The sequence below is a fragment of the Lonchura striata genome, chromosome 1 (assembly GCF_046129695.1).
Source record: "Lonchura striata isolate bLonStr1 chromosome 1, bLonStr1.mat, whole genome shotgun sequence".
NCBI classification, from domain to species: domain Eukaryota; kingdom Metazoa; phylum Chordata; class Aves; order Passeriformes; family Estrildidae; genus Lonchura; species Lonchura striata.
In genome coordinates, this window is record NC_134603.1 from 136,352,583 (window position 1) to 136,380,289 (window position 27,707).

Genomic DNA, 27,707 nt, shown 5'->3' on the forward strand with positions numbered 1-27,707 from the left:
TTTAATAAAAAGGGAAAAAATAATTACTGTTTTTGATGTTGTACAAAGTTACTTCCATTTTACTTTGCTTTTAAAGCAGAGAAGTTAAACAATGCCATCATGTCTGTACAAAGGAAGCATGGATCCTTACTCAAGGGCAATGAAGCTTTAGGGCTGCAGATTTTGGTCTTCTGAACATTGAACTCCTGATGAATTTAAATGCCATAATAAGTTCTGTGCATATTTAAAGGTAAGCCTTTTGACTACGCCATCAAGCCACGTGCACTATTGGCCTTTAGCAACACAAGGTTAGAAGCATTACTCTCACTACTCCCTCTCCTTTTTTGTCTCATCACTGTGTTCTTCAACTAATACTATTTTCAGAAAGGTTTCTTCTCTCACATCTATACAGAACAAAACAAAGTCCACGTTAAAAATTTCAAGGCCAAAACCCCTAGGCCAAAGATATTTGAACCTGTATTTTACTGTCCAAAGTTGACTGAAGCCTAGACACCTTGTCTGAAACTCCACTATCTCAGTCAATCCTGATGCATGACAGAAAGTCCCATGGCATCTTTGACCAGCAATGGCAGGCTGACATCCCCCAAAGGAGCAAGAAAGGCTGCACTCCAATACTATTTTGAAAAGAGCAAAGGTTTAGGTGTCTGTGCTCTGGACTACTTCCAGCAGCATTTTAGACATATTAAGACAGAGATTCTTCAGTCTTGAAAGGTCCAAAGCAACTACCAGTTCAGAGGCAAGTTTAGAAGTATTTTAAGAAAGAGAACCAAGATAAGAGAGCAGTACTTGCTCACTTCTTACACAGAGAGAAATTTGCTCACTTACATTAAACAAACCTGAGTCAAACAACTGGCCCCTGGAAATAACATGTTTTCCTCACGCTGCCATGTGCCTGCTCCTGTGAAAAGGACTGTGTTGTGGGAACAGCTGACTGAGATTTACCTCATCCTATAAATTCTGTAGAACAACTAAACTATCAAGTCTGGCAAGAAAGACATCTGTCTTAACTGATTAACATCCCCAAGTAACATCTCCAAGGCTAAAGGGGCAATTTTGATTTGGATGTACACCGTCCATTTAAGCACAACATACAACATGTCAGATGATGTACCAGTCTCACAAAAATGGAATGGAAGGGCACTGAGATTCCCACTGGAAATTACTATAACCTCTCCACGATGCCACTGCAGGAGCTTTTAGACACTACCTTGTAACATTATAGTCATTAGCATACAGGCAGTAAGCTATTCTGATTTCATGAATACACCAGATATTCACACAGAATAATACCTATATTCTATAGGGGGATAATACCTATTGCCAGAGCAGTTTACTTGCACAGTAATCACAATTTCTCATGGTCCAAGTCCCACTATTATTTCAAAAAAGAGTGAGTCAAGGGAAGAATATTTAGGTTCTTCCATTTTGGCACTATTATCAAATCTCTTCATATACTGCTCCCCTACACTGCAAGCTAGCTTTACATAAAATATCTGGATGACAATACTCAACCTAATTATTAAGGACTATAAAACAAATAAAAGCCCTGCCCATCAGCAAATTTTAAAAAATCAAAACAAAAAAACTCCCAAAAAAAAACCCAAAAAACCAGCCTGACAAAAGAACCAAACTGAAGTAAAATAAATTAGGAAAAAAAAAAAAACCAAACCCACACCCACAAAACAGGAAGACCCCAGTGACTTTGCTGAGCCAAGATAAGACACTGGAGGAAGTTAATGCAGGATGAGCATCACAGTATTATCACAAGTAGCCTGCCTCTCCATCTTCTGTGCTTTTGTTATTTTAGGAATGAACAATTTTATCAACACTAACTTTCTGATTAAGAAATCTAGTCACACAAGTATGTACTTTATGCAAAATATGAATAGCTTACAGATGGAATGATAATGAGAACAAATTAACACATAAATAGGATTGCATCCAATATTCCTTCCCTGACAACAGAGCAGATGTCACAAGTTATTTGGGAAAAATGATTTCTTTACTCGTACCTCCTCCTCCTCCATATCAACTGCTTAAAAGACACATAAATGAGACTGGCCCATACTCTGAGAACAATCCCAGTTTTTGATGGTTGTTCAAAGTCCTATCAATAAATGCCCTATCCTTTGCTATGCTAGGGGAAAGGGCACATTACTCCCTTATTGCTGGAATTGGCTGAACCTGCTTGCTCAGCCTATAGGATGTCTATTAATGCTCTCTACCATTACCTGTCCATAGTGGGTGTTTTATAAACAAATGTAAACTATTTACTTCACAATATGGAGGCAAAAAACCCAAACCAACACAAGAGAACATGGGACAAGACATTTTTTACACTATTTATGTATGAAGGAGATGCACAACTATAGAAGAGATGTGCACACAAATGGTGTAACTGTTGTTTTATCATATGCTGGAATAATAAAAAAAGTCTTTAACACTTAAAACTGTTTCACATGGTATTTGCATGACAACCTAAAGCACAGAATACTTAGACCAAGGGGTATTTTTTTGTCTCAAATGAAATTTATTTTCTACACAACACATCTGAAAAAGGGCTCTCCTATTACAGTTCTGAAAGCATAAAAATCCAGACACTCTGAAGGTGCATAACACAATTCTACTTTGTATTTTAAGTCACTAGGAGAAAACATGGAAGTGTCTGGATTCGAGGAATATTCCAAAAATAGAACTCTACTTCTAATGACATTAATGAACTCCTGAGTTAGAAGTGCTTCAGGGACTACTTAACTTTTTTTTTTGAATCTGAACTTCACGTTGTATATAAGCTGGTAACCATACTCTTTCTCTGCCAAACATGAAAGTGGGAAGAGATGTAAAGGTTGCCAAGCTTGTGGGTCTAAGGTAGCTTGCCAATCTCCTTCCAGATAGAAGTATTTCATTCTTAATTGGAAAGACACACTGGTATTTGACAGAAGCCAAATTTTGTCTGTTTTTTCTCTCCTACAGCTACTGCAGAGGATGGAAGACAATGCAAAAGAAAGTATGACTGACTGCCCTGTACTGCAGGAAGCCTAGACTGAAAACAGAAGCCAGAAGAGAACTGTATCCAAGATAGGGCATATATTCTCCTTTGCTCTTCTTTGTCACCACATAACACCACTTTTCTCTATCACTTACTTTTCTTTTTTATTTCCTAAACACACATGACAAGAACAGGGTGACACCTAAGGAAAAGGACTGGCACACTGAACAGATGTTACATGGTACACTGCTTCCAAATCCTTGTGCCTGTATTACCCCTATGTGAATTAAGTTAAGAAAGGTTAAATACAAGCTCATTAGCCGCTCTGCAGCAAGTTCTCAAACATGCAGTGAGACAAGGCTTAGTCCTTTCCTTGGAGATTTAGGACTAGAAGGAGCAGTTTACCTTTAAAAGGTACTTAGCACCTCTGGTAGGGGTATTCATAACCACTATATAATTACATGAGACAAAATGCTGATCAGGGGCTACTGAACACAGTAACTCCGGCATACCTTCCAACCTACAAAACTCAAATAGCCAAAACTGTTCCCTCCAATCATTATCTAAACTTAACTCTCAACATCTACTAGTGGCCCTCCTTAAAGATGAAATTATGTGCAAGAAGAGTCACTGGGCATGAATAGTGATGACTGCTTTTAATAGAGACCTTTACTTCATGGAAGGAAAAAAATAAAAATACCTGAAAAGGCAAGCTTTAACACTGCCCTGAAAAGGTATGTAACACACAGAGAAGGAAAGGTACTAGGTCAGTCTACTTTAGCTTACACACCAGTTCTGAGAGGCAGAGAAAACCAAAACATCCAATCTACATTAGAGAAGACCATCTATTTGGAGTCAGGTGACAAGGTTCGAAAACAAGTTCAACACTTCCTCAACCCTTTACTAAAAATTCAGAAGTAATAGCTATTCGTTACTTTTTATTTGATGAAAGGTGTTCCTTCTCCTGAAGGCAAATACCTCCATGGTAAAAAAAAAAACAAAGCAACTTCTGTGTTCTGTCCGTGAATATAATAACTGAAAAAGCAATTAATTTAACAGAAACCAGTCATCATTTCTCCCCTCCCTATCTTTCATCTCAAATTGAAGGCTCCAAATCCCCATGCTAGATCAAGTCACACAATGTGCACCAAGAGTATCTGTGCAGAGACTCCTCTGATGCAGTGTAAGTAGGGTACCAAAGTCTATACTTCACGTAGAGAGCTCTCTGCCAAAGACATTTCAGATGCTTAATTAGCAACCTGGTATCAGGGAGCATCTGGGGACCACACTGCCCTACCCTGGTCCCTGGCCCTGCCTGAACAACAAACCCCAAAGACTCTTTGTGCAAGAAAAGCTTTTTTTTTTTTTTTAGGATTATCAATGTGCTTCAACATTATCCTTTTTTCACACTTTAAAAGATCAAAACTAGTTAATTAATTACCTATCTAGTGTTGATAGTAGGCACCAAGTCTACTTAACAAAAGCAACAGTACTCTGTTAAATTTTCTATTTAATGTGAATTCACATATGTGGTCCTTACAACACCATCTTCCCACAGGCCCACGCAACACACAGAAGCAGAACAGTAGTACAGAATGTAGACTTTAAGTACAGAACCTAGTTCTGCAAAACTGTACTTAAGACTTCATCCTTTACTGATGGGAAGATAAGGTGTGAAGACACCTTGATGTGCTCTCAACTCTGCAGATAATGGCGAGCTGGTAGTGAGCCATACCTTTCCCTGAGCTCATATCTATCTTGCGAGAAGAGTTATGTACATTTGCTCCTGACCGCTCTCAAGTTTAACAAACACAGTAAAGAGCTAAAACAGGATACAGTCAAGAATTTTAAGTACATTGGTTGGTTGAGATTTTGCTTTTTTTCCTCTCATTGGATCATGCATTCAGAAAAATGTCAGCCTGTGGCACACTACAGACAGTCACAACTTTAATTCCCAGAGTATTGGCTAAGTCATAACATCATGTGCAATTTAGCAAGGCAAGACACCTAAGCTGCTCTTCATTTATGTGTTCTCCAGAACTGTAACAGCATGTTGCTATTGGTATGCTGTATTTGCTGTGAATTTAACTATAGTAAATGCACCGTACCGACAGCAGCACCCTGTCATGGTTCAGCAAGCATGTGCAATCGTATATCATCCAAAGCACGATGCTGCCGTATGTGTGATACAGTATTACTGCCCTCTCTTCAGAGACCAGTCGCCCGTAGTTGCAGGCTGTCACCCTATCCCTTTAAAGACCCAGTGGAGATCTACTTAGCCGATGGTTTTGTTTCGGTAGCAGGACGAGAAGAGGGAAAGTCTCCCGACCGACAGAACGCCAGCAATGTGACAGGGAACGCCGAGCCCGTGCGGGGCTGCCCCGGACGCACACGGGCGGCTCCTGGCGGTGCTGCCGGCAGCCGGGCGCGGGGGTTTGGTCAGCCCGCGGATCTCCCCCCAAGCCCGGTGCCCAAAGGCCGCCCCGCCCCGCGGAGTCCCGGTCCCAGCGGGGCAGCGCCGGGCGCGCCCAGGCCGGGCCCCGCTCGCCCGGGACAAATAAGGAAGTTTCCGCGCCGTGCCCGCCCGCCGCCGCCGGTACCTACACAGGCCGGGCACGTCCAGCATGCTGGAGATGCCGCGGTCGCACATGTCCACCTCGGGCTGGTTCTTCTCCCTGCTCTCCTCCACGATCTTCTTCAGGGACTTGGACATGGTCTAGGCGGGGCAGAAACGGACAGAGTGAGCCGGGGGCGGGGGAAACCCGCCGAGGCTCCAACCCGGGACAGCGCCGGCCGCGAGCGCAGAGAACCCCCTGCCCAGCCCGCCGGGGGCCCCGTCCCGTCCCGGCCGCCGCGCCCGCCCATGGCAGCGGGGCACTGCCCGGGATGCCGGCCGCACGCCCGCCCCGGGCGGGCAACAGGCCCGGCCCTGTCCGAGGGCACTCACCGCGCGGCGCTGCGGCGGGAGGCGGCGGGAGGCGATGGGAGGCGATGGGAAGCGGCGGGGCAGCGGGCGGATCGGCGGCGGGACGGGCGGGCCGGCGGATCCCGGGCGCCCCGCCCCGCCCCGCGCGCAGGCGCAGCGCAGCCCCGCCCGCGCTGACCGGCGCCAGGGCCGGGGCGGGATTCCCGGAGCGCTCCGGGGCTTGGGGAGGCGGCCGGGACGGAGCGCATTATCGCCAAAATAACCCACAGCAAAAAAATCCCGCTGCGTTTAACCAGCGGTGCCCATTTTTTCAGGTGACTTCCTGGGTTTTCCAGTCGGCTCTAGCAGCAAAACCAGTCACAAGGCTGGGTCCACGTCCTGAGCGCTCGTAACCCGTCTCGACCGGTAGTAGAGATGCTGTGGCGTTGTAGTTATCCATGTAATCTCTTTCACAGGATTTAAGGTGCTCCTACTTACTGTCATTCAGCAGATACGGAAGCTCAGAGCAGTTAATGACTAAATCTATTAAGTTACCTAAGGCCAGGCTACCCATTGAGAACCACAGCTTTGAATTTTGCATATGTACTCCATCGTGTTACTTAGTAGCCTAAAAATGGTATCCACAAAAACCAAGAAGATGAGCATTTGCATAAGACAGCAAATAAAAAAACTTTATGAAGGCACAACTTCAAGTTCACCTTTTTTAGGAATGTAAGGATCTGGTCTGCAGAACTGTAGCATGTTTATTCCTAATTGGAGTTTCCTACCTTGAGTGTTTCCTAAAGTTACTGACTGTTTTCAGGTCTTCCTTACAAGGCACTACTGAAGAGTATCTTCCTTTTAGCTGGATTTCTCAGCAGAACCCACTGTCACTCAGATGTACAGGATGACGATGTACAGTTCTTCTTTTGTCTGCACAACCATGAATCTGGATCCCTTTCCCATCTAAGAAAATGCCCTAACTGCTACCAGTCAGTTGTCCCAAAGACCTAAATGCTAACATGTCTGCTGTTCTTATTTCATGCAAATGATTGTAGGTGTCATTTAGTAACAAAGGCTCAGGCAGATTAGTTATCTGTAAATGTGCTCTAAATCTGCTCCTTTATTCCAACTACCAGCACATGTGACTCTAACAAGACACTTACAAAACAATCTTCATGGCTAACAAAAAGCTCACCTGGCTTTTCTCTACTCCATTTTTGCAGTGATCAAAACATTGCATGTGACCTAGATAGCCACGTTCTGCTCCTACCATAGAAGTATTTAATTACTCCCCACTTAATGAACATATTGTCATTACTCCCTTTCATCAGGATTGTGGGGTTTTTTTGCCATCTATCTAATTTCATTATCATGTTGTGTAGAGTTCGTCTATCATTCACAGCTTCTATGTGACCTTCTTTCTGTCCTGCTTGAGCAAACCTTTTTTCTGAGCATGAATCCATGCCCCAGTCAGGGATATTGGCATTAGATTTGGCAAAGGGAGTTGCTCTCAAGCCTTCCTTTTAAAGTTTCTCAGTGTCTCATCAAGCAGTGAATACTATTGTCTGAGAAGGAGTGTGAAGGAAGATACACAAGCAACTCTATCCAAAGGTCCTTGATCCTGAAAACTGATTTTTCAGATTGGTCATGAAGAGTCATTTCCCATAGAGGGTCTGTGTCACTGCAGTCACCCATTCTCCCCTCTCTTATGCCCCCCTCCTCTTCCCAGTATGTGCAGTCATTCCAAAACCCCTTTGGTCCCAGAAATATTTGGCTCCTCTCTACCCCCAGCTAGAGGCTGGCCAGCCTGTTCCTACGGACTGGCCAGTAGAGCCCTCCCCACACATTCAGTGCTTGAGCTCACAGTAGAGACTTCTCCAATTTAGGTCTTGCTGTACCTTCCAGCTACTGATTTTTTGCTTATGAAACAACTATAAAATGGCTTTGATATCTGTCAGATCTGTTCTAAATCCGTCATATGGCTTAAATATCTGTAGAGCAGGTGCCTGAATTCGTTGCAGGGGCTGGCTTCTGTCCTTAGGCCTGCAGGCTAAAGCAGGTGACAGTGAGTAGGTGTATGGCCATGACTGTGTGGCAGAGCTGCAGTTTCCCCTGTGGGGGCTGGAGGAGGCAGAAGCTGCCCCTGCAGTGATGCTCCCAGCCTGCTCTGCCCCGGCAGTGATGGCTGGACCTGCCTCCTGCTGGTTCCTCTCACTGTGCTGGGGATCAGCAAGGGAATGAGTAGCTCTGATGCCTCCCTTGTTTCTGTCTTAGGTACTTATACTAACCAGGGAAATGACATTTAAATTATTATTCTATTTTTATCTGTTTTCTCCCTTCAAGAAAAGCTATGATAATGAGCAACATTAATGCAAGGATGTGTGTCATCAAAAGGATGCAACAGCAACATGCCCCTGCAAAACCAGTTGTGTAGTGCTGGGCACTGCTACTACAGATTATCCATCAACATTAGACTCACTAAGTGTGATAACTTGCATGCAATATTTATTTTTCTGATTGCTGTAAAAAAACTTCCTAGAATCTGGCCTCTATTTTTATTGTCATTTAATAAATATTTTAAACATATATTTGTTATTAATCCGGTTGTTTTGTATTGGGAACAATATAGTCAATCCCATGAATTTTTATTGCCTTTCATTTTAATTAGGACTGCAGAATATTTCTGCAGTTTCAGTTTGGCAGTTGACAAAAAGTAATTACACCAAATATGTTAATTCTGGTGCCTAGGACACATATCCTATGTTACTATGGGAAATTGAGACACCTCCTCCTTTGCTTAATGAAACAATTGAAAACTGGTTTTCAGTCAAAATTGCTTTGTAAATTTAACTAAAATAATCTACTCTTTTAAATTGACAGCACCATGGTTTCTATCATTTTAGCTCTCTATCTTCTGTCACCTTTACTTATGTAACTATTATTGTAAGAATATCTCATTGTGGTATTATTTCTCATTTATAAAGAACAGTCCTGCCACATGGGAAGGGCAATTAAAAACATTGTTACAGACAGTGTAGTGCTTATTCTTCAAATCCTAGTCTTTGGAGGCTTACCATTCATATATAACTGCATCTAAAATTACTTTTGTATAATAATAAACATCTGTAGTAACATGCAGAAGAAGCTTTCCATGTAAAATAAAAACATGCAGGCTCCAGAAACTGAAAACCTGCACTTTCATTATTTGCTTTGTCATTGACAGAGGGAGGTTGTAGTCATGCAGTTATTACAGTACAGACGTGCAGCATTCACAACAATGACCTTATAAAATAGCAATGTGCACAGACATAAAAGCAAAGGTTTTCATGGCAGTATTGTGAGATGAAATGATATTTCTTACTAAGTACAGATTTTGTCTTTTGAATTGTACACTGCAAAAAGCACATAGAAGTTTCATGGAATAATTATTTCCAGATTATCTGTTTGGTTCTGCTTGTTTGTGTTTGCCGTGCATTCATTTTCAAGCAAGTTTTCCTTACCTTCCAAGATAGAAACATGGCTTAGCATCAGCTCTCTCCTCTAAGGACCTCCACTTTAATACTTCTGCAGTTGGTATTTTTGTTGTGGTTCCTCGTATAAAATGTTAGAGGACTGCAGTGGTTACTTTCTTCCTTTGTTTTTTTAAAGAATGGGTTTGATAATTTAATTTTAGACTTTGACTATTTTTGGCAAGAGTCAGTTGGGCTGGATCAATTAAACCTTGTACCAGCAGCTTCATTCAACAGACTTCATGAGCACATTCTCTGCTGGGCTTTTTTGTTTTTCCCTCTAAATAGCCTCATGCATTTGCTCATTTGTAAATAAAATTATGCATAGGTATTGAGTATTTCCAACATTTAAAGATGCACCAAGCATTAGTTAGTTATTGCTAGATTTTAAAAAAACCTTTAAAAATTCTCTTCCTCTCATTCATAGTGCTCTTTGTTCTTTTTTCTTCTGCAGAATTTCAATGATTTTATAAAATTTGATGATGTGACAGATCTTAACAACAGCAAGTATTTATCATATAAAAAATGTCCAAAAGCATTTAATTGCTTTAAAGTGAAACATGCTTTGTGAAAGCAGCCTTTCTGAAGTACAGATTTCAGCAAACTCACCAGTTTAGCTGGATTTCCCCTCAAGACCTCAAGGGCAAGGGTTGTGTTACCAGAGTGGCCTCAGGCACATGTCAGGTCACCAGAGCACATCTCTGTACCAGTCCCTGGGTCAGCAGGAGCCCTCAGTGCCATGAGCTCAGGGACTGCTGTGTCCTTGGGCAACTTGGTGTCCAAAAGCCACTAATGACCTTCATTCATTAAAACCATGTACAGGTTTCTGTTTGTCAGTTTATAATCTGTCACACCTGCAAAAAGGCCAGTGTTTAACTTGAGAACTCATTTCTGACAGGGCTGATGCACTTTTAGCAGGAGCCAAGACCGTATCACAGAACACTGGTGCAGTGGCACAGAGCTGTTTGGAGGGACATATCCTTCCCTTTCATGTGTGGCTTCCAGCTGAACTGTGCTCTGGGTGAAGTGCAGAAAATGACAACATTCTTGCAAGCTGATTCTTGCCTAAAATCTGATGTTTCCATGTCCAGCCACCTAGCAGCAAGTGACAGCATCCAGATCTTGAGGAGATTCTCTTCCAGCTGCAGATGTGGTGAACCAACTGCACCAAATCCATGGTGATTCATAGGAAGGTCAAAGCCACAATGGACATTCATGAAGCCTGTGATGCCATGTTCCACAGAGGAGAAATGCAGTCCTCCTTATCACTGCAGGCAAACCACTCAATCCATGCTTGGTTGTACTTGAAGTTTCTTAAACATTGCTGTTTTAAAATTTATTTTGTGGCTTTATCTTCAGACATTTCAGATGTTCCTTTACTGTTTGCTATCCCCTGTAGGGAGTTTTAATAAACAATATTGCATCATCCTTTGACTGCAAGTACAGTGGCAGTTTGAGTGGACTCTCAGTAAAAGTTTTCTGGGCTACTAATCTGAAAATATTTAATTTGATTATATGGTCTTTTATGTCTTCCCTTATTAGAGGAACTTTCTGTTTTGCTAGCAGTTCAGTAGGACATAACTGCCTCCCAATTTCATCCCAATATACATATTTCTGATTTTTCTATGTTACACTTAGCATAGAAGTTAGCAGGAGTATCACTGTGCATAGGCTGTTTTTCTTAGTCCTTGGACAGTTATAAAATGCTGGCTTACATCTCATTCTGTTGGCCAGTGGGACTTCACTGGTTTCTCTTTTTCTAAGTTGCTACCTGAGGATTTTGGGTTGTATTTTATAGCTTGTCCCTTTTGTCTGCTTTGTTTTTTCTACATTTTATGTTAACTAGAATATCTGCTCAGCTGTTATAAAGTTTCATATGTTTGTGGAATGATGGCTTTTTGGCATTCACTGGGAAATCTTCAAAGTGTCCCTAGATTTTGTTAAAACTGCCACTTACACTTTAATATCCTTTCATAATTAATTGCTTCAATAATCACATTAAGGAATTGCTTTCACTGTAAGTGACTCTTTGTAATAGTTGTGAAATGAGAGTTTTGATAAGGCCTCTGTTCTTTTCTGTGGTGCAAATTTCTCTTGCCTGTCCATCACAGCTGACATTCAGGAAATGAATTGGTCATTTGTTACGGATTGTGACAAAAAATGCTTCATGGTGGGAATCAGTGTCCTCTGTCCATCCTATCAACAACATCTTTTATGTATGATGTGTGTTAGCCTGGGGAAGGGAAAAACTAATTGTAGTCAAAGGTCAATTGATATTTTTATGTCTGCCCTATTCAGAAGTTATAGCTGTTTCATAAATCTCTAGGAAGTTGCCTAAAAGTTGACTAGAAGGTGACATAGGTACTGAAAGCCTCAGAAGTTGTTTTTATATTCAGTTGTAAAATAGACTTTGAAGCTTGAAAATGTAACTCAATAAGTATAACCACAGATATCTGTATATATTGAACATAGGGCTCTGATAATGAAATTACTTCTTAATCTGGTTAAGAGTTAGAACCACATCATGTCCTTGCTGTGTGAACTTCAGTGAATGCTCAAGTACTGATTTCAGATGGGCTCTTATACCCAATGCACACTATTACTGAAAGCTCTTCAGCACAGTTATCTGTGTAAGTGGTTATAGGACAGGGACCATTTCTTATCAATCTCTGATTTTAGGTAATTTGAATAAAACTTAAGGTGGTGTTTTCAGAGATTCTTGGAGCAAAGCCACATAACTCTAAGGAACAAATTAAAGACAGCTTCTTGTCTTAGGTCCTCTCATCAACTTAATGTGTAATTTTTATCCTGGGTAATTAAATTTTTATAGCATTAATTGTACAATTTCAAAATTATGTAGAAGAATATAAAAAAACATGTAGCAAAATCTCCTTTTCCCACTTGGGTAGGTAATAGTTTATTTTCAGCACAATGGGGGATCAATGGGTTTTTTGACAGAATTCCAAATTCATAACAGCTACATTTTCAGTAACTTTTAAAAGGCCTTACTTCAGTTGCAATTATCATCACTGGACTTCAAACCTCCTTTATCATCTAAAGTCTTTTCAGTATAGCAAGGAATGGTAACGTATTTCTCATAAACTGTGTTTTAGCTTGTCCAGCTTAACTGGAATCCTGATGGTAAAGTCACATATTCAGCATGAAATTTTACATAGACTTGATGAGATGTAGCAGTAAATGGAGCGATGTTTATGTCCTAAAATGAAAGACAAGAAAAATTAAAAGCCTTATAGAACATTAAGATCCTTTGAAAGAGACAGTCAGAAAGTTAAAACTGAGGCACAAATTGGATCATAGATTGACAGTGATCTCAGTAGCTGTTCTAGTTACTGTTGTTGTGTTTCTCCCTCAGGATATTGCAAATATTTAAAATACCAATACAATGAAGTATGGTACAAGCTTGTTTGATGCTTCCCACTAGATGTCACTGTATGGTCTGAATTGGAAGGCTTCTAAAGCACCACACAAGTCTTTTGCCTTCACTTCCACTCCTCTGTATGGAATTCATGTCAGAATTAGGGAAATGCTCTTGTCCATGAAACAGCAAAATCTCCTCGTAACCACTCGCGTGGTCGCAGAGGGAAGGTGGTACGTACCGTTCCACAGTAGGGCCCGGCGGGGGCATGGCTGGCGTCCGGCCCATTGTAGAGGATCAGGTAGTTGCTGCTGCAGTCCCCTGGGTCATCGATGCTGATGAAATCAAAGTTCACTGTGACAATTCGTCCCTGGGGCGCGGTAATGGCCCACTCGCAGTTGGTGTTGTTGTGGTAAGTCCCGGGGTAGCCGGGACTGGCAAATGAGCCAGTGGTACCGTATAATGTTCCGCCGCATCCTGGAAGCAGACACTGTTAATTGGCCAGGAAGGCTTCACTTCACAAGGTAATACATGATGTGGTACATTAGTACACTACCAGTAATAGCACTTGAAGAGCAGAGAGACTGTGAGCTGGGACAACTAATGTGGCTAAGAACACTAACAAGACATAAAACTGAGGCTCTAGCTTCAGGAGCCTAAGAATATGCAGTGGGCATCGGACCACCCCTGAATATTAAAACCAACACCCCCCTCCCCCAAATTCTTTGAAACAGGAACTGAAGTTTTAAGTCTGTGCCTTAGTCAGTTCGGTTCCCAGCTACTCAACTGGAGATGAATTCACTGTAACTGTTCTTTGTCATGAAAAGTACTGAATCCTCATGGGATAGAAAAATACAGAGAAAAACTCAGAGGAATTAGGCATATTAAGTAAATCAAAGTCCATTTATACCAAATTTCAGTCTTCAACAGTGGACAGAAGCAGATGACCTAGAAAAAATGCAAGTTTATAAAGGAAGAATGTGCAGGCCATGATCCAGATTACCCTCATAATCTCCAAGAATTTTCAGTTTACAGCTCCCAGAGATGGCACCTTTCTATTTAATAATGTTTACCAGATGAAATTGTGTGGGTAGCCCTTGAATCCATGTAAATCTGTAGCATGCTATGGGAAAGGGCTCCATCGTTTAACTGCATCCTGTATCAAGAATTGGTTTGTCCAGTTTGTTATGGCCCTACGAGCTCCTGGCTTTATATGATGACTGCTAGTTCTTCTACGTGAAAAGTCAGAGAACAGTTGATGACCATCATCCAATACCACTCAATTTTATAGACTGTAGTAATTTCTTAACCAGATTGAAAAGCCTTAGCATACCTCATACAGAAGCCACTTTTACTGTTGAGCCCTTTGTTATTGCTGATTTTTTATAAGATGAAGAGACCAGAACTGTGCACGTTATTCAATTTGTGTGTAAACTATGGATTTATGCAGTAGCTGTCTATTTCTTTTCTCTTCCTTTCCCAACAATTTCTATCATTATGCCGGTCTATTTGACTCTTAATAAACTTTTGTTTTACCCCTAAGATCTTGACTACTGAAAGTCAACTCAGTGCCTGTATTTTTGTAAGTAAAGTTAGGATTGTCTTTTTTTTTGACCACTACTACACTGAGCTTTCTCTGCCTTTCCATCACTGGGTCATTCAGTACTGTATAATTAATCTGCAGTACTTCTTATCTGGCCATGAGCTTTCCTACCTCCAGTAACTCAGGTCATGAAGAAACTATTACCCCACTGTTCACTGCCACTTCATAAGCCATTAATGAATATGTCCATGATATAGTCACTACACAACATTATAGGTAGTTTATTTTCTTGGGGAAGCTTCCTGTCCTCTTCAGGCTTAGCCATGCCTGGATATCACAAGTGGACTACTGGAGCAAACTGAGTCACCTCCAGTACCACCACTCTGTGGATCACAAGGTAGATGTTCCTGATATTTTCCAGCCTCTCATTGAAAGAAGGAGATCTTAATCTTAAATGGACTACATAATCTGAGGTTTCTAAAGTCAGCATTAAGGGAGGGAATTACTTCCATCTCGTAAAATGAATCTTGCCCCAGTGGCCCTGAGGAGCAACTACCTCTGGTGACTGAATAGGGTGGACTGTGGGCTCTAGGGAGTCTAAAGTGGTAATTGAAGAAGGATCCAAAAAGAGCTGAATTCCACACTACTGCATTTTCCTTCTATGTCACATTATTTTGTAGCTACAGCCTTACCACTTGATGATGAAGTCCAAGTAATTTCATATCCATCATGAGCCATTGAAAAATCACTCTTGAAACGAAGGTAGACAACATGGTTTTGGGGAAAGATGGGACTGGGCACAGTGTTTCCACAGAATCTGCCAAGTAGTGGTGATTGCACATCACTCCCATTTCTGACCTTCAGGGAACACAAAAAATGCTGTCAGCTTTAAATTCCTATGTAGTTATACACCAACACAATTATTCATGGATACAAACACAGCACAAACTAGGTAGCAATTTGCATGCATAGCTGTCATTGTAATACTGCTATATTTCCTACCACATATTCTTGTGTAGAAGGAAAAAGAGGCCATTAACTGGTCTGAGTTTTATAAGTAATTTAACTGGTCTGAGTTTTATAAGTAATTGCATAGAACAAGTATCAACAGAAACAGGCAGCTAAATGTTATAGTGTGTATATCTCCTGACTGAAAAAAATTACTTGACTAGTAGCTAAGATGTCCTTATGCAATTCAAGCTTGTGTTTTGCTTTTATAAGAAATATTAATATTCCAGATGAAAAGATTATTTCTTTATTCTGCAGACTGCTCTTTTCCCCAGTCACATTAAGACCCAGATCATATTACATAGCTCAGATTTAATCTGATTTTTTTTTCTGCACTCCAATAATGTTGGTGCTTAGATCCATTTCTTGAGACAGTAAAGAGGATATGAAAGTAGAGCTAAATAATGATTCTGCCACAGACACCTGATTTTTGTCACCTGACCAGAGAACAGGGAAACCTGCATGAATGAGAACTGTGTAGGAGGAAGATACACTTTTCAATGACACAAAGTACATTTGTAAGTATTTTACAATTGTCACTAGAGTTTGTTGGTTTCTGTTTTGTTGGCTTTTGGGTTTTTTTAATTGCTTTTTTTACAGAAAAAAATCTTTCTTGAGAAAAATTTCAAGCAGATGGAATCTACTGCTGTAACAAAACCACTCAGATTTATGGCTTTCTGTTCATTCATGGATGTTAGTATCAAACACAGACTATTCCAGATGACTCTATTAACTGGGTAACCTCAACAAGAGCTAGGTAAGGATAAGTTAGCTAATAATGAAACTACTTATTCACTGGGTTTGGGCTATTGTTTAGCCTCTTGCTATATCAAGAGGCTAAACAACTGGTGTATTGTTTAGCCTCTTGCTATATCATCTAAGTACATTTCACCATAAAACTCTGGCAATAATTAGTCCCTAATTCAATCAATTCGACTCAGACTTGATCCAAATTTGATCTAAACATACTAATATCCTTTGAATTTAGCAGATTTTTGCATAGGCTCACAAAATATGTATACTTGCATGATACCTCTAGGAAATCATGTGAACAGTGGATGCTGTCTTCCAAACTGAAAGCGTGGAAAAAGAGAGATATGGTGCGATTTTGGGGAGCTCGAAGAATGATAGAACAATCCATATTATTGGGGTGTTGACCAGGCCATCCAGGGCTCTTCAGGTAACCAAATGTCTGGTTATACTCTCTGCTGCAACCTTGAGACAGAAAACCAGAAACATGTAAGGATTTCAGATCTCTGTATTGCATTTCAGTGTATGAAATAAACAAAGAGAATAGTAGATAGATTTTTTGGGGGGATATTTCTTCAAGCTTACCTGTAGCTTGATAGGAAAATCTGACTCCATTGTTAATCATATATTCATCTGACTTGAAAGTCACAATGGCAGTGCGATCATAAGAATAAAACTCAGGGACTGGAAAAGTTTCAGTGCCACAGAATCTATGGACTGACCCTTGGCTCTGCTGAAATTCAATACATCACAGGTTACTTAATTATATAATTCAGTTTTATATATAAAGAACTTAAGGTAAATAAATCTCTCAACACTTTCTATACCAATTATGAAATTGCATTTTAAAGTTCTCCTGGAAATCACTTAATAATATCTCAACATTTAATGTTGAATTATTATTAGGAAAAAATAGTAAATAAGAGGTATTTTCATGCCAAAATGAGAAATTATGAAAGAAAGTTTAGAATATGAGGGACATAAATGTTGGGGGTTTTTTTTGGTGTTTTTTAACACTTCCTGGTATGAGTATTCATTTTTTATGGTTCTTGGATAGGAGGAAACAATGAAGACTTGCTGTGGGACAGTTTTTTCTGCATGTTAGGTTTGGAAGCACTGATACTTGGTTCAGCTGTGAAAAACTGTGTAAAACTTGCCCAGGTCTAACTCCATGTGTGCACAGAGTGCTTCTGAGAGGTCTGTGTAGTTACCCCATGTCAGCTGGGGCACACTCAGTAGTGCTTTGGATGTGCCCCTCACAGAGGTTCATCAATGAATACATTTCCAAATAGTAGGTTTCTTCTCTCTTTCCAAAGAGTGAAGGGAGCTGAATGGGAATGGGGAACCGTATCCCTTGTAAATGTCTTACTGCTGGTGAATCCTGGAGCTCCAGGTAGTTCTGAGAGCAGTCCTGGCTGGAATGGAGGTGGAAGGTCTCTACCACCACCCTGACTTGCTGTTGTGGAGGGGCGTCAATGACCCAAGAGCAGAGAGTAAATGGTGGATATTCATTTGGAAAATTAGGAGATGTTGCAGTCAGGGATGTAGAAGTTGCATTATAGATTCCTCCACACAGGCCTGTGTAAAACAGTAACAAATGCATCATAGAGTGAAAACTGGGTAAAACTATTTTTTGAGCAAAACTCAAATGGAGTTGAGTTTTGGACAGTATACTTTTGTATTTGCCTTTGAGACTCTAGAAAGAAAACAGAAAGCAAAATACATGCTAGTGGAGTCAATATATGTCATCAAACTCAAAGAAATGTTTGTTTCCTATTTGTAAACAATCTGTGAGCATTTCTGTTTTGTACTCTCAGACTGACAACCTTCTCCCAACCAGATAAGACCAAGGAGAATTGTACTGGGGCCAAGTTGCTTTTAGCTTACCTAAAGATGCTTTGCTACTGTATTTGTCCTTCTTGAGACTTATGTCTAGAACAAATTTTTAGGCAGTATTTAAATATGAATTTCCATAAAAGAATGATAACAATATATATGCATACATACATACGTATACTTACGATCTACTGTGGTGTAGGTGACATTGAAACCCATTCTTTCCACATAATTGTCTGTGACAAATTTCACTGTCAAGAAATTACGGGTAGAAAGAAAAGGAGCTGGCACTCTAGATCCACAGAATGTGCCAACTAAATTGGCATTTTCATTATCTCCATCATAAAGCTGAAAGAAGCAAAATATATAAACCATTAATAGTTTAGGCACAACAAACAAATAAAGAGAAATAAAATTCTCTGACCCCTCCTTACATTACGATTTTGTTTACTTAGAAGTGCAGTGTGTTCTCTTGTGCTTTAACAGGATGTTCTTGGTTACCATAATTATTCACTGCCATATTACCTAATTCTGTTAGGGTAAATCTCATTATGGAACATTCTGGTCTCAGAAAATCTATCAAAAAAATTATTACATTTTAATATGGCACTCATTTCTTTATTATATGTAATCTTGAAGTGCTTTTCAGTGAGAAGATTGATTTTATTCATCAAAATGTAGACTGAATTCCTTGTTTCATTAAGTATCTCCAATGTTCAACAGGATCTATAACATTCCTTGGTGGAGTTTGTTTAGTAGCATTCTGCTATCTGATGGCTTGTATGCTCATCTCTAAGAAAAAACTTTACAAGTGAGTACTGAGAACCAAGACATTTGATTTAAAAAATATGAAAAATTATATTAATTCTAGTCCTTTCAAGCAATTGTGCATGTATATGCATAATTTCCCTCTGCCTATATCACTCCTATCCAGAAGTTATCAAAAATAATTCACCCTTCCTCACTGCCTCTGCCTCAATTTTTAATTCTTGATTTCTCTTTAGTTCTGCTCAACTTCAACCTGATAGTCTGAAGTTTTACTTTACACGTGTTTGAGTTTTGTTTTGTTTCCATTCTGTGAAATAAATACTCATTAAATGAGCAGTCTATAGACCAGAAGTGTGTGTAATGTTAAAACTCTTACTGGTTTCCAGAAAGGCAGAATGACATTTGGTGTAATAATCTGACCCAATGAAAAAATTTGATTATATTGAAGAATTAAATTTCTTCTTAAGATCATTTTCTATTAATTACATTAGCCCTGTGGAGAAGATAATGGATTGTATCTCACTGGTTTTTCTTGTTAGCATACTGAGCTGTCTTACTTTGACATAATCGTATCGGCAAACCCGAGCAGATTGTGCTTCAAGCTGAAATGAAGTGAAGGTGAGGTTGATCCGTTTGTTTACAGGTGCAGTTATGATCCATACACAGTCCAGATTTTTCTCATATCTTCTGGTCACATTGGAGACTGGAGGACCAAAGGTAGAAGCTGAACTTGACAGGTAACCACCACAGCCATTCTGAGGTCCTGTTGAAGAAGCAGAAGCTTTTTAACAGCAATTCCTGGCATTTATTTAATCTTCAACTCTTTAACATTAAGCTAGGAGCTTTTTATCTATGCTACATATTTTACCATCCTGTCTTGCAAGGACTGTCTGAATGATTAAAAAATTTTGAACACAGAGACATGCATCACAATTAGATTTCATAAAGTGAAAGGCTCATGTCTTTTGTTGAATATAAAAACAGTATTTACTTTGAAAATGTATCAATAGAAGTTTTTAAAAGGGACTGTAAGAAGACAGAGGGCAGCAATGAAACAGAAAAGCGTTGCTCTGAAGGCCTTTGAACGGGATCCTTGCTGAGAATATTTAGTCAGTAGGGGGCACTGAGCTGCTGGCTTTGAAAATGTCATTTAAAACCAAGTGGCTTATTTTGGCAATGCAGCCTCATCCTTAAGGGATTAAATTTGGCAGCCTGACACCGTATTCATGAATCTAGCTAAAAGGGACTTCTGGAAGTGTTTTGCTTGGTGGGAACTTACAGCCCCTCTGAAATGCAGGCTGCTTTTAATTTGGTTCCCACAGACAGGGCTAAGTCCTTGACTTATTTACTGTGAAATTTTGAACTCAATATAGTCAGTCACATTGAAAGAAATTACCTTTGGGGAAAAGCAGTTATTTAGCACATTGAATTCCAAACAAGCAAAAATCACAGATTATCTGGCAGGTTTGGTTTTGTTTGTTTGTTTGATTGTTTTGTTTGTTTTGTGGTTTGTTTGTTTGAATTTTTTGGGTTTTGTTTGTTTGTTTTTGTTTTTTGTTTTCCTTTTCTTTTTTTTTTTTTTCTTTTTTTAATGGTTTGATTTCCAGAGGTTGGATTGGGCTGGTAAATGTGATCATCAATTCATTTATTTCCTGCCCCAGTCTCTATGAGGTCTCCTGGCCACTTAGTTAACTCTGGAATTTAAATTAATATTGTTTTACTTTTGCTTTGAGTTCCGAGGAAAGAGTTTTTGTAAACTGCACAGAGCAGAGGAGTAACTGCAAGCCTGTTGTCTCCTGCAGCAAATCCATTTATGAGCATTCAATAACAAATGAAACTACAGCTGTGGCTGAGCAACACAAGCAGAGCTTCAGAATTTAATCTGTGTGTGTAAAATACACCTGTCTGGCACATTCGATGACTTCACCTTGACATGCAGATATGTTTCTAGACAGATAAAACTGTGCCTTACTTGAGCTACAGTATTACAAAAGATCATACTGGTGAGAAATCAGCGTCCAAGCATCAGGATTGCATCAGTAACCCGGGGCTTGCGAGACTGTAGTGGTTAAAGCAGAGTGACTAAGGCTGAAAGTTGTCCTGCTCTATCAACCAAAGCCAGAAAAACCCCACCCTGTAAAGCAATTCAGTTAAAACCAAAATCCACAGAACATTAGGTTTCAGGGTTTTCTATAGTTAAAAATGAACAGAAGAAGCTTATTACAAAGTGGAAAAGCCAGAAATTAATAGAGTATAGTCCAGGTTTGTGGGCATTTAATGAAGTCAGAAACTTGGAAAAGTGTTAGCATTCATTCCAGTGCCACTGCAGAAGGCGAGAACAACAGCAGGGGAAATGTGAGCAATAAATCACATTCTCACAAATAGTCTAGGAAGGAGGAAAATGTCAGCCAGAAGGGTGCCTGGGCCCTAAGAGTGCAGTTGCCCTATATTTTTCTCTGTTCTCTGCTTGATTTATTCTGTTTCTCTGAAACAATGTTATTGGGACTGTCCCCTGCAAACATTTAAACATAACATTAAGCATATAAATGTCAGTCCAAGATCATAGTCTGACCATCCAGCCCTGCAATATTGGGTCTGGACTGAATATATGGGTCAGACACTAACAAAGCTCTCCTTCCCTTTTTCAAGGGTAAAATTGCAGAGATGCCAGTCAGACCATGGCAACATGAGTCAGGGAATTGCCACAGACCCATGCAACAAGAAGGCTCTCAGTGATGCAGGACCATCCTTTTTTTGAATATTAAGTGTCTGTACTTTTTCAGTAGTTGCATTCACTGCTAACTGTGCAGCTATAAAGACAGCTCTAATACAAAGACAAAAAATACACATGTGGGTAAGCTCTGGGTGTACAGCATATGAAAAGGACCTGACAGAGAGATAAGCAGGCTTTATCAGAAAATTAATTCCAGCTAGTATAGTATAACCATCAATATCATCTAAGGGGAGATAAATAACTGAAAATGTGATTTATAGGTAATAAAGATGAGGTTTCACAATCCCTGGCCTTCTAAGCTAGGATAGAGTCAGATGCTTACAGGACAGTACATTATAAATAACAGCTAAACTGGAGGCTGACCAGATATCAACTAGTCCTAATTCAAGGAGTCCTTGTTGAAAAATCCATCTATCTTGGTGCTTTTCAGGGCTGATCAACATTACATCTGATTGCAGACACTAGAAGTTACACAACGATTAAACTGTGTAGATGAGGGGAACACCCACAAGTAAATGAAGAACCACAAGTAAATGAAGAACCAACTGCTTAACAGGAGGGAACTAAGAGAAACACTATCGCACTGTGTTTTAGCCAGGGCACAACACTTTAAAAATCAGCTTTAAAAATCAGCACCACTTCTGAACAGAAGGCCAAAAAGTAGCCATCCAGTCTGCAGGTGATTTTTAAAGGAAACACGTTCATCACTGGCTAACACAGCCAGGAAACAAATGTAGCTAAAATCCAAGCAAAATCTGGGACTGAGAAGTCTGTTAATTTATAAAAAAAAGACTCCTAGATATTAGAAGCTAAACTTGATTAAGATTATGAAGAATGTACATTACAGAACAATTTGTATGTCATCAGATGGACCAACTACATGGCTGACTGTCTTGTTTCAGTCTTTGCTTTCTTATTTGAAATAAAAATCATAATGTCATCATAAATCAGATGGCAATCTTGTTCTCATAAACAGCTTGCCAGAGAACACAAATTACCAGAACTAGGACACACACTGTCATCCCTAATTGCTTTTGGTGGGAAGCATTAGTGAAACTAAAAGGCTCCAGGACCATTCATAAAAGAAGGAATTGAAGGTTCCCTATGGCAAATAAAAATCATCAAAGCAGAGACCAAGCACATGTTTCTCTGTTAGGAGTTATACCCTTTAGATATGGAATGAAGATAAATCTTTGAAGCTTCCTGCCTTTGAAGTACAGCCAGGGGAAAGTTTCATTTATACAGGTATGGGTGCAATGAGAGGGTAACCTACTGAACAGTTTGCAATCTATCAGAATCAACTACACCACAGATATTTCAAAAGACCACAAAGTGATTTTGGTGTCTTTCCCTTCTTTTACAAATGAGCACCCTAAGCAACGACTAGAAGACTGCAAAGTTAAAGAAATTGTCTAGTTCTGCTTGACAGTAATGAAAATTCCTTTCAAGACTTCTGACTCTTTTGTTTTCATCTAGAAGCATCCCTGGGAACTCTAGACTTCTCTCTGATATGAACTGAAGATGAGTATAAGCAAAGATTAATTCAGCTAAGACTAATTCTTCTTTCTTGATGGGTCTTCCAATGCATGGGAGTGGCTGGACTTAGTGTGGCTGTAACAATTACCTCATACCTTGTCTGGATCATGGCTTCAAAGAGTAAGGTTCAGAAATACAGGGTTGGAGTAAGGAATTGTACTCTTCTGCTTTGTCTCATGGCTGATACTGAAGGTTGGTGAATCTTCTCAAAATGGGGTGTTCCCATGTTTGGCAATCATCGCACCAACATTGTGACTTTGTGTGGCTGCAGGCCCTGTCCACAGAGCCTGCAACATTTCAGGAGACCTCTGAAAGCACAAGGCCCTTTAGAGTCTTTATCTAGCCTTTATGCAGAAAAGCTTTTTGACAGGTTTGATGGCCTGGCAATGGTATTAGCAGTGACATTTAGGACTGTAAAGCCCCAGTATCCTGCTTTAGCCAGATTTCACAAATGCAGACGGATGAAATTTGTATCTTTAAGGTTCTTTGGACTGATACCAAATATATATGGTCTGTGCCAAGCCTACAAATCTCTGATCTATGTACTGTCCTATCCATCTCCTTGATGCTTGTCTGGGAGACCAGAGGCTGACATAAAGTCTTGCCTAATTCCAGTACTTAGTAATTAGTGTTCATATTTGGCACCATAGCAACTTGAGCCTTTGCAGATCTCTCCTGTGAATGAGAAATGTCTCCTCAACTGTTTTGTATGCACCAGAGGACAGATTTTCAGCTGAAGAAGTCATTGACTTCAGTCAAGCTAAGACAATTCATGCCAGCAGACTTCACCCACAGTTTTGTGAAGTGCCATTAATCTGAATATCCCATCAGCTTTCAACCATTTAGTCACTACAAATATATGTAATTAGGTATCTGAAAGTAAGTTTTCCTCTCCGTTTTTCAGATCAGACAAAAATTTCTTATTTTAATGTCTGCTTTTCTTCTTATATGTCCAATTTGAACATGCAAGCCCTTTCTATTTATTTTGCTTTGGAAGAAGAAATCCTTCACTGCAGATAGTCAAGCACTGTTTGGATGTAATCCTATGCAGTGCTCTCTGGGATGACCCTGCTTGAGCAGGGAGGTTGAAGCAGATGACCACTGTGGTCCCTTCCAACCTCACCCATTCTGTGACCGTGTGATTAATTAACTGGCATTTCTGAGAGACATTTGTAGACTATCCCTTAGCTCAACAGTTGTATTCTTTTCAAAGACACCAAAGAGATGTATTTCAACACCACAAATGCTTTCTAAATTTAGTGAGATTTCAAGCTGATGGATATTTGAGACCCAAAATAGAAATAGTCTGGAATTGTGACTTATGATCATATATTCTGATCTTGTCACAGATGTTCTTATTTTCCTAGACTATAATAAGATCAAGAAAAGATATGATTAGCCACAATTTATTCACTTATTTTAATACATAAAACTAACCACAAGTTATCCATGACAGTGTAATGAAATGTGTGATATTAATGGGTAATATATTTGGCAAAAATTAAATGAACTGAAAGCCCAAAGAAATTTCTGCCAGAAGACTTGTGACGTTCAGACAATTTACTTCTCAGCTAGACCCTCTGCAGCACCAAGTTGTGAGTTCAGGTTGGATACTTTGAGATACACCCCTGGGAACCAGTCCTAATGGCATGAGAAAACACAACAACATTCACATGCCACAGTTAAGGACACATTCTTCTAAGATTTTTTCTTGGTGCAGGAAGAAATATTTGCAGGATTCAGCTGTGCTGAATGTTATGTGCTTTCCACATGACACGCCAGAACTGCTGTTATCAGTGCAAGTGCCCAGCACCACCCACAGCAGGTACCAACATTAATTACATAAATCAGTGCAATTAACTATTTCTGGTGGTATGAGAATTTAAATATGACTCACAAAAGAACAACTACTCCTGGCCTATTCAACAGGATATCCAAACCAATATTTTACACCTTATATTGCTCATTCAGAATTGTGGGTTTTTTTTCAGCAATTCTGAACAACCCAAAAAGACTCTGCAGCAACTATGCATGCTGAACACTGCTGAAAAAGTGCACCTAGAAACCAAACATAGAGTAAGCTATAGTTTCAGTTTACAGGACAGAACATGAACTACAATGAAATCAGGCATTTTTTTTTGTTGATACAATAAAATATCATTAAAATGCTGTGAAAATTCTACTGGATCAATGTTTTAAAAAGTAGACTTTAATTTCATTAGGGGAGAGCATAACAGTAAACCTTTTAGTGACAGGCTTTTAGTGTATTCAATTCCACACAGGAAATAAGTAATTCAATACACTGCAAATAGAATAAGAGAAGGCAGATACCTCTGGGTGATTTATCAGGTAAATTACAGATCATCTTATCAAGATCAAGCATGTAGATTATAATCTATTTCTATTATATGCAAACTAGATTATTTATGCCAATTAATTATGAATTTTGTGGTATATCAGGGAAAATTAATTTTTTCCAGCTATTTTTCTTATAAACTCTATTTGCTTATGATTATTTTTCTCATGTAAAATGGTTAATATTCATTCAATAGAAATGATGATTTGTATAAAAAAATTGAGAGATCCTAGAGTGAGAAATTAAGCAAACTGAGGACAATGTAGAGGACAGGGTGTTTCAGGAATTAACATTCTAACAGCCTAATGGTTGCCAAAGGCTTAGGAGACATTTCTCCTGCCCTAGAGCCAGCAACACTAGTTTTCTCATTGTAGCTGCCCTATTCTTCTTGCCTGTCTGTATTAATTGGATTTTTTCATCTTGTGTTTAAATCATTATCTTTTTGTGACATTAGATTGTTGCTTTATTCAGCCTGTGTGCAGTGCCTTGTGCAGTGGAATTGTTGCTTATGAGCTCATAAGCCCTAAAATGATGCAAACAAGGGACCACAATGGTATTAATCCAGTACACAATGCTCATCTTTCACATCACATAAACTTGGATTTCTCCTGCATGCTCACAAAAGATAGTATAAAAAAGGGAGGGGAAAAAGCTGGTCACAGCTTGAAGTCAAGCAGAATTTAGGGCAGTAGAGAAAAAGCAGACAATCTTCCTCCCCTCCTCCACCCCACCTTCTCCACTGTCTCAACTGTTGCAGTCCTACCTGTATTATGTGAATAAAGCTCAGGAAGAGCCTTCTGACTCAACCCACTTATCTAACCACGTGCAACACTTTTCTTCTTGTACATTTATGTGAATTCCTTAGAAAGCCTCAGTGAGCAGACCTGTATTTCAGATGACCCCTTGATCCTACTCTGATGTTTAGAGGCATTTTTCATTACTGGCACAATGGAGCCATGTACATCAGCATAGAGTTTCAAGGAGAAATGACTTCCTGTTAATAAGGTCACAGCTACATCTCCCGACAGGGATTTCTGACTCGTTAAAACAAGAAAAAAACCCAAATCTTTATGTCTTCTTAGCTTTTCTATCAAATGCCTCAGGGGATCATGAATTCAGGTGAGAGGGTCACCCTATTCCTGAATGGGAATAGGCAGAAGCTCCATTTGTCACCAAAGTGCTATTCGTGCTATTACAGCAGGGATGGCAGAGGTATGTGCAGGCTCTGTCCCTGCCAGCCAGAGTCACTTAGAAAACTCAGATCTTCCCTTAGAGCTTAAGAGATAATCAGGAGATCTTTAGCCAAGTCACAAGCTCAGTACATGGCGATCTCATTCTTTGGGGAGAGATCTTAGTTTCCTTCCTTTACAGAGACATCTCATGTAACCAAATGCCTTAAGATGATATTGATTTCTGTCTTCTCATCCTTTTATTGATTGTCTAGAGGAGCACATGCTCACTGTGGAAGAGAGTCATAATTCTCATTTTACAGACTGAAAAGAAAGGCAGAAAAAAGATCAGTGGTAACTAAGGTAAGAGAAGTCTATCCTTCCACAAATCTAACACTTGGAGCAGGCTGGTATCTTCCAGTCAGCTCAGCTCTCCAGCTTTGCCTGAAGTACATCCAAGTGATTCCAAAAATGAGGCTGATAAGTGCCCAAACTTAGCAGCAGAAATACTGAAAAGATAAACCCTCTGAACCGCATCACAAGGGCCGTATGTTCCCCTGCCTCAAGCACACCATCTCACAGAGTCATGACAAAGAAAGCTGCCTGTGAATGGTGCACTTTTTATTACACAGTGTATGGAGTAACACAGGGAAAGAAAACATATTTGAGAAGAAAGATTACTTTTTTCTAAATGGCCAAATTAACACTATTTCAGACTTTCTTTTTGTGTCCTTTTTCTGTCTAGTGGGGGGACCTTGAATATTCTGTTGGAGGCAGGATCAGTGATGGAAACTAATTGTTTTAATAAAATCAAGGAATGTTTTCTACAGAAATTTCAGGGTTTAACTCATTGAGTGCCTGGATAATCCTAGTTTTAGGCAGTATTCCTTAAAGAGCCTGATATGGAAAGAAATTGGAAGAGCTTGTGGGGAAAGGAAATAGCTTAGTTTACTACAAACAGAAACAGTATGTTGTTTCTTCCCAATACATAATCAGGGTCACTCACAACATGAAACAGAGAGTAATAATTACATTATCCAGTTGTGTTTCCCTGGAGCAACTAGAGAATAATGTGCTTGTTGTCATCCAACAGAGGATGAGGTTTCTTGTTTCTCTACAGATACCATCTTCCTTATTCAAGAGATTTGTAATTATGAATTGTCATCTGATTGCATTTTTACTCTTACAAAACCACATGGGTTTTATCTTTTAACAGACATGAGGG

At 39.7% G+C, this 27,707-nt stretch overlaps 2 protein-coding genes across 2 annotated transcripts in view; both read right to left on the minus strand.

Annotated features, from left to right (window-relative positions):
• RSU1 (Ras suppressor protein 1) overlaps positions 1 to 6,026 on the minus strand; it is a 102,084-nt gene extending 96,058 nt beyond the window's left edge. The window contains exons 1-2 of the mRNA XM_021551646.2: positions 5,937 to 6,026; positions 5,594 to 5,705 (exon numbers count right to left, since the gene is read on the minus strand). Of these exons, the coding sequence (XP_021407321.1) occupies positions 5,594 to 5,702 (109 nt within the window). The 5' untranslated portion in view covers positions 5,703 to 5,705; positions 5,937 to 6,026. The remainder of the gene's footprint in view (positions 1 to 5,593; positions 5,706 to 5,936) is intronic.
• A 6,489-nt stretch (positions 6,027 to 12,515) lies between these two features.
• Positions 12,516 to 27,707, minus strand: part of CUBN (cubilin) — a 141,967-nt gene continuing 126,775 nt past the window's right edge. The window contains exons 60-67 of the mRNA XM_077781257.1: positions 19,245 to 19,450; positions 18,105 to 18,267; positions 17,453 to 17,661; positions 16,669 to 16,816; positions 16,367 to 16,548; positions 15,018 to 15,183; positions 13,024 to 13,259; positions 12,516 to 12,623 (exon numbers count right to left, since the gene is read on the minus strand). Coding sequence (XP_077637383.1) covers positions 12,516 to 12,623; positions 13,024 to 13,259; positions 15,018 to 15,183; positions 16,367 to 16,548; positions 16,669 to 16,816; positions 17,453 to 17,661; positions 18,105 to 18,267; positions 19,245 to 19,450 — 1,418 coding nt within the window. The remainder of the gene's footprint in view (positions 12,624 to 13,023; positions 13,260 to 15,017; positions 15,184 to 16,366; positions 16,549 to 16,668; positions 16,817 to 17,452; positions 17,662 to 18,104; positions 18,268 to 19,244; positions 19,451 to 27,707) is intronic.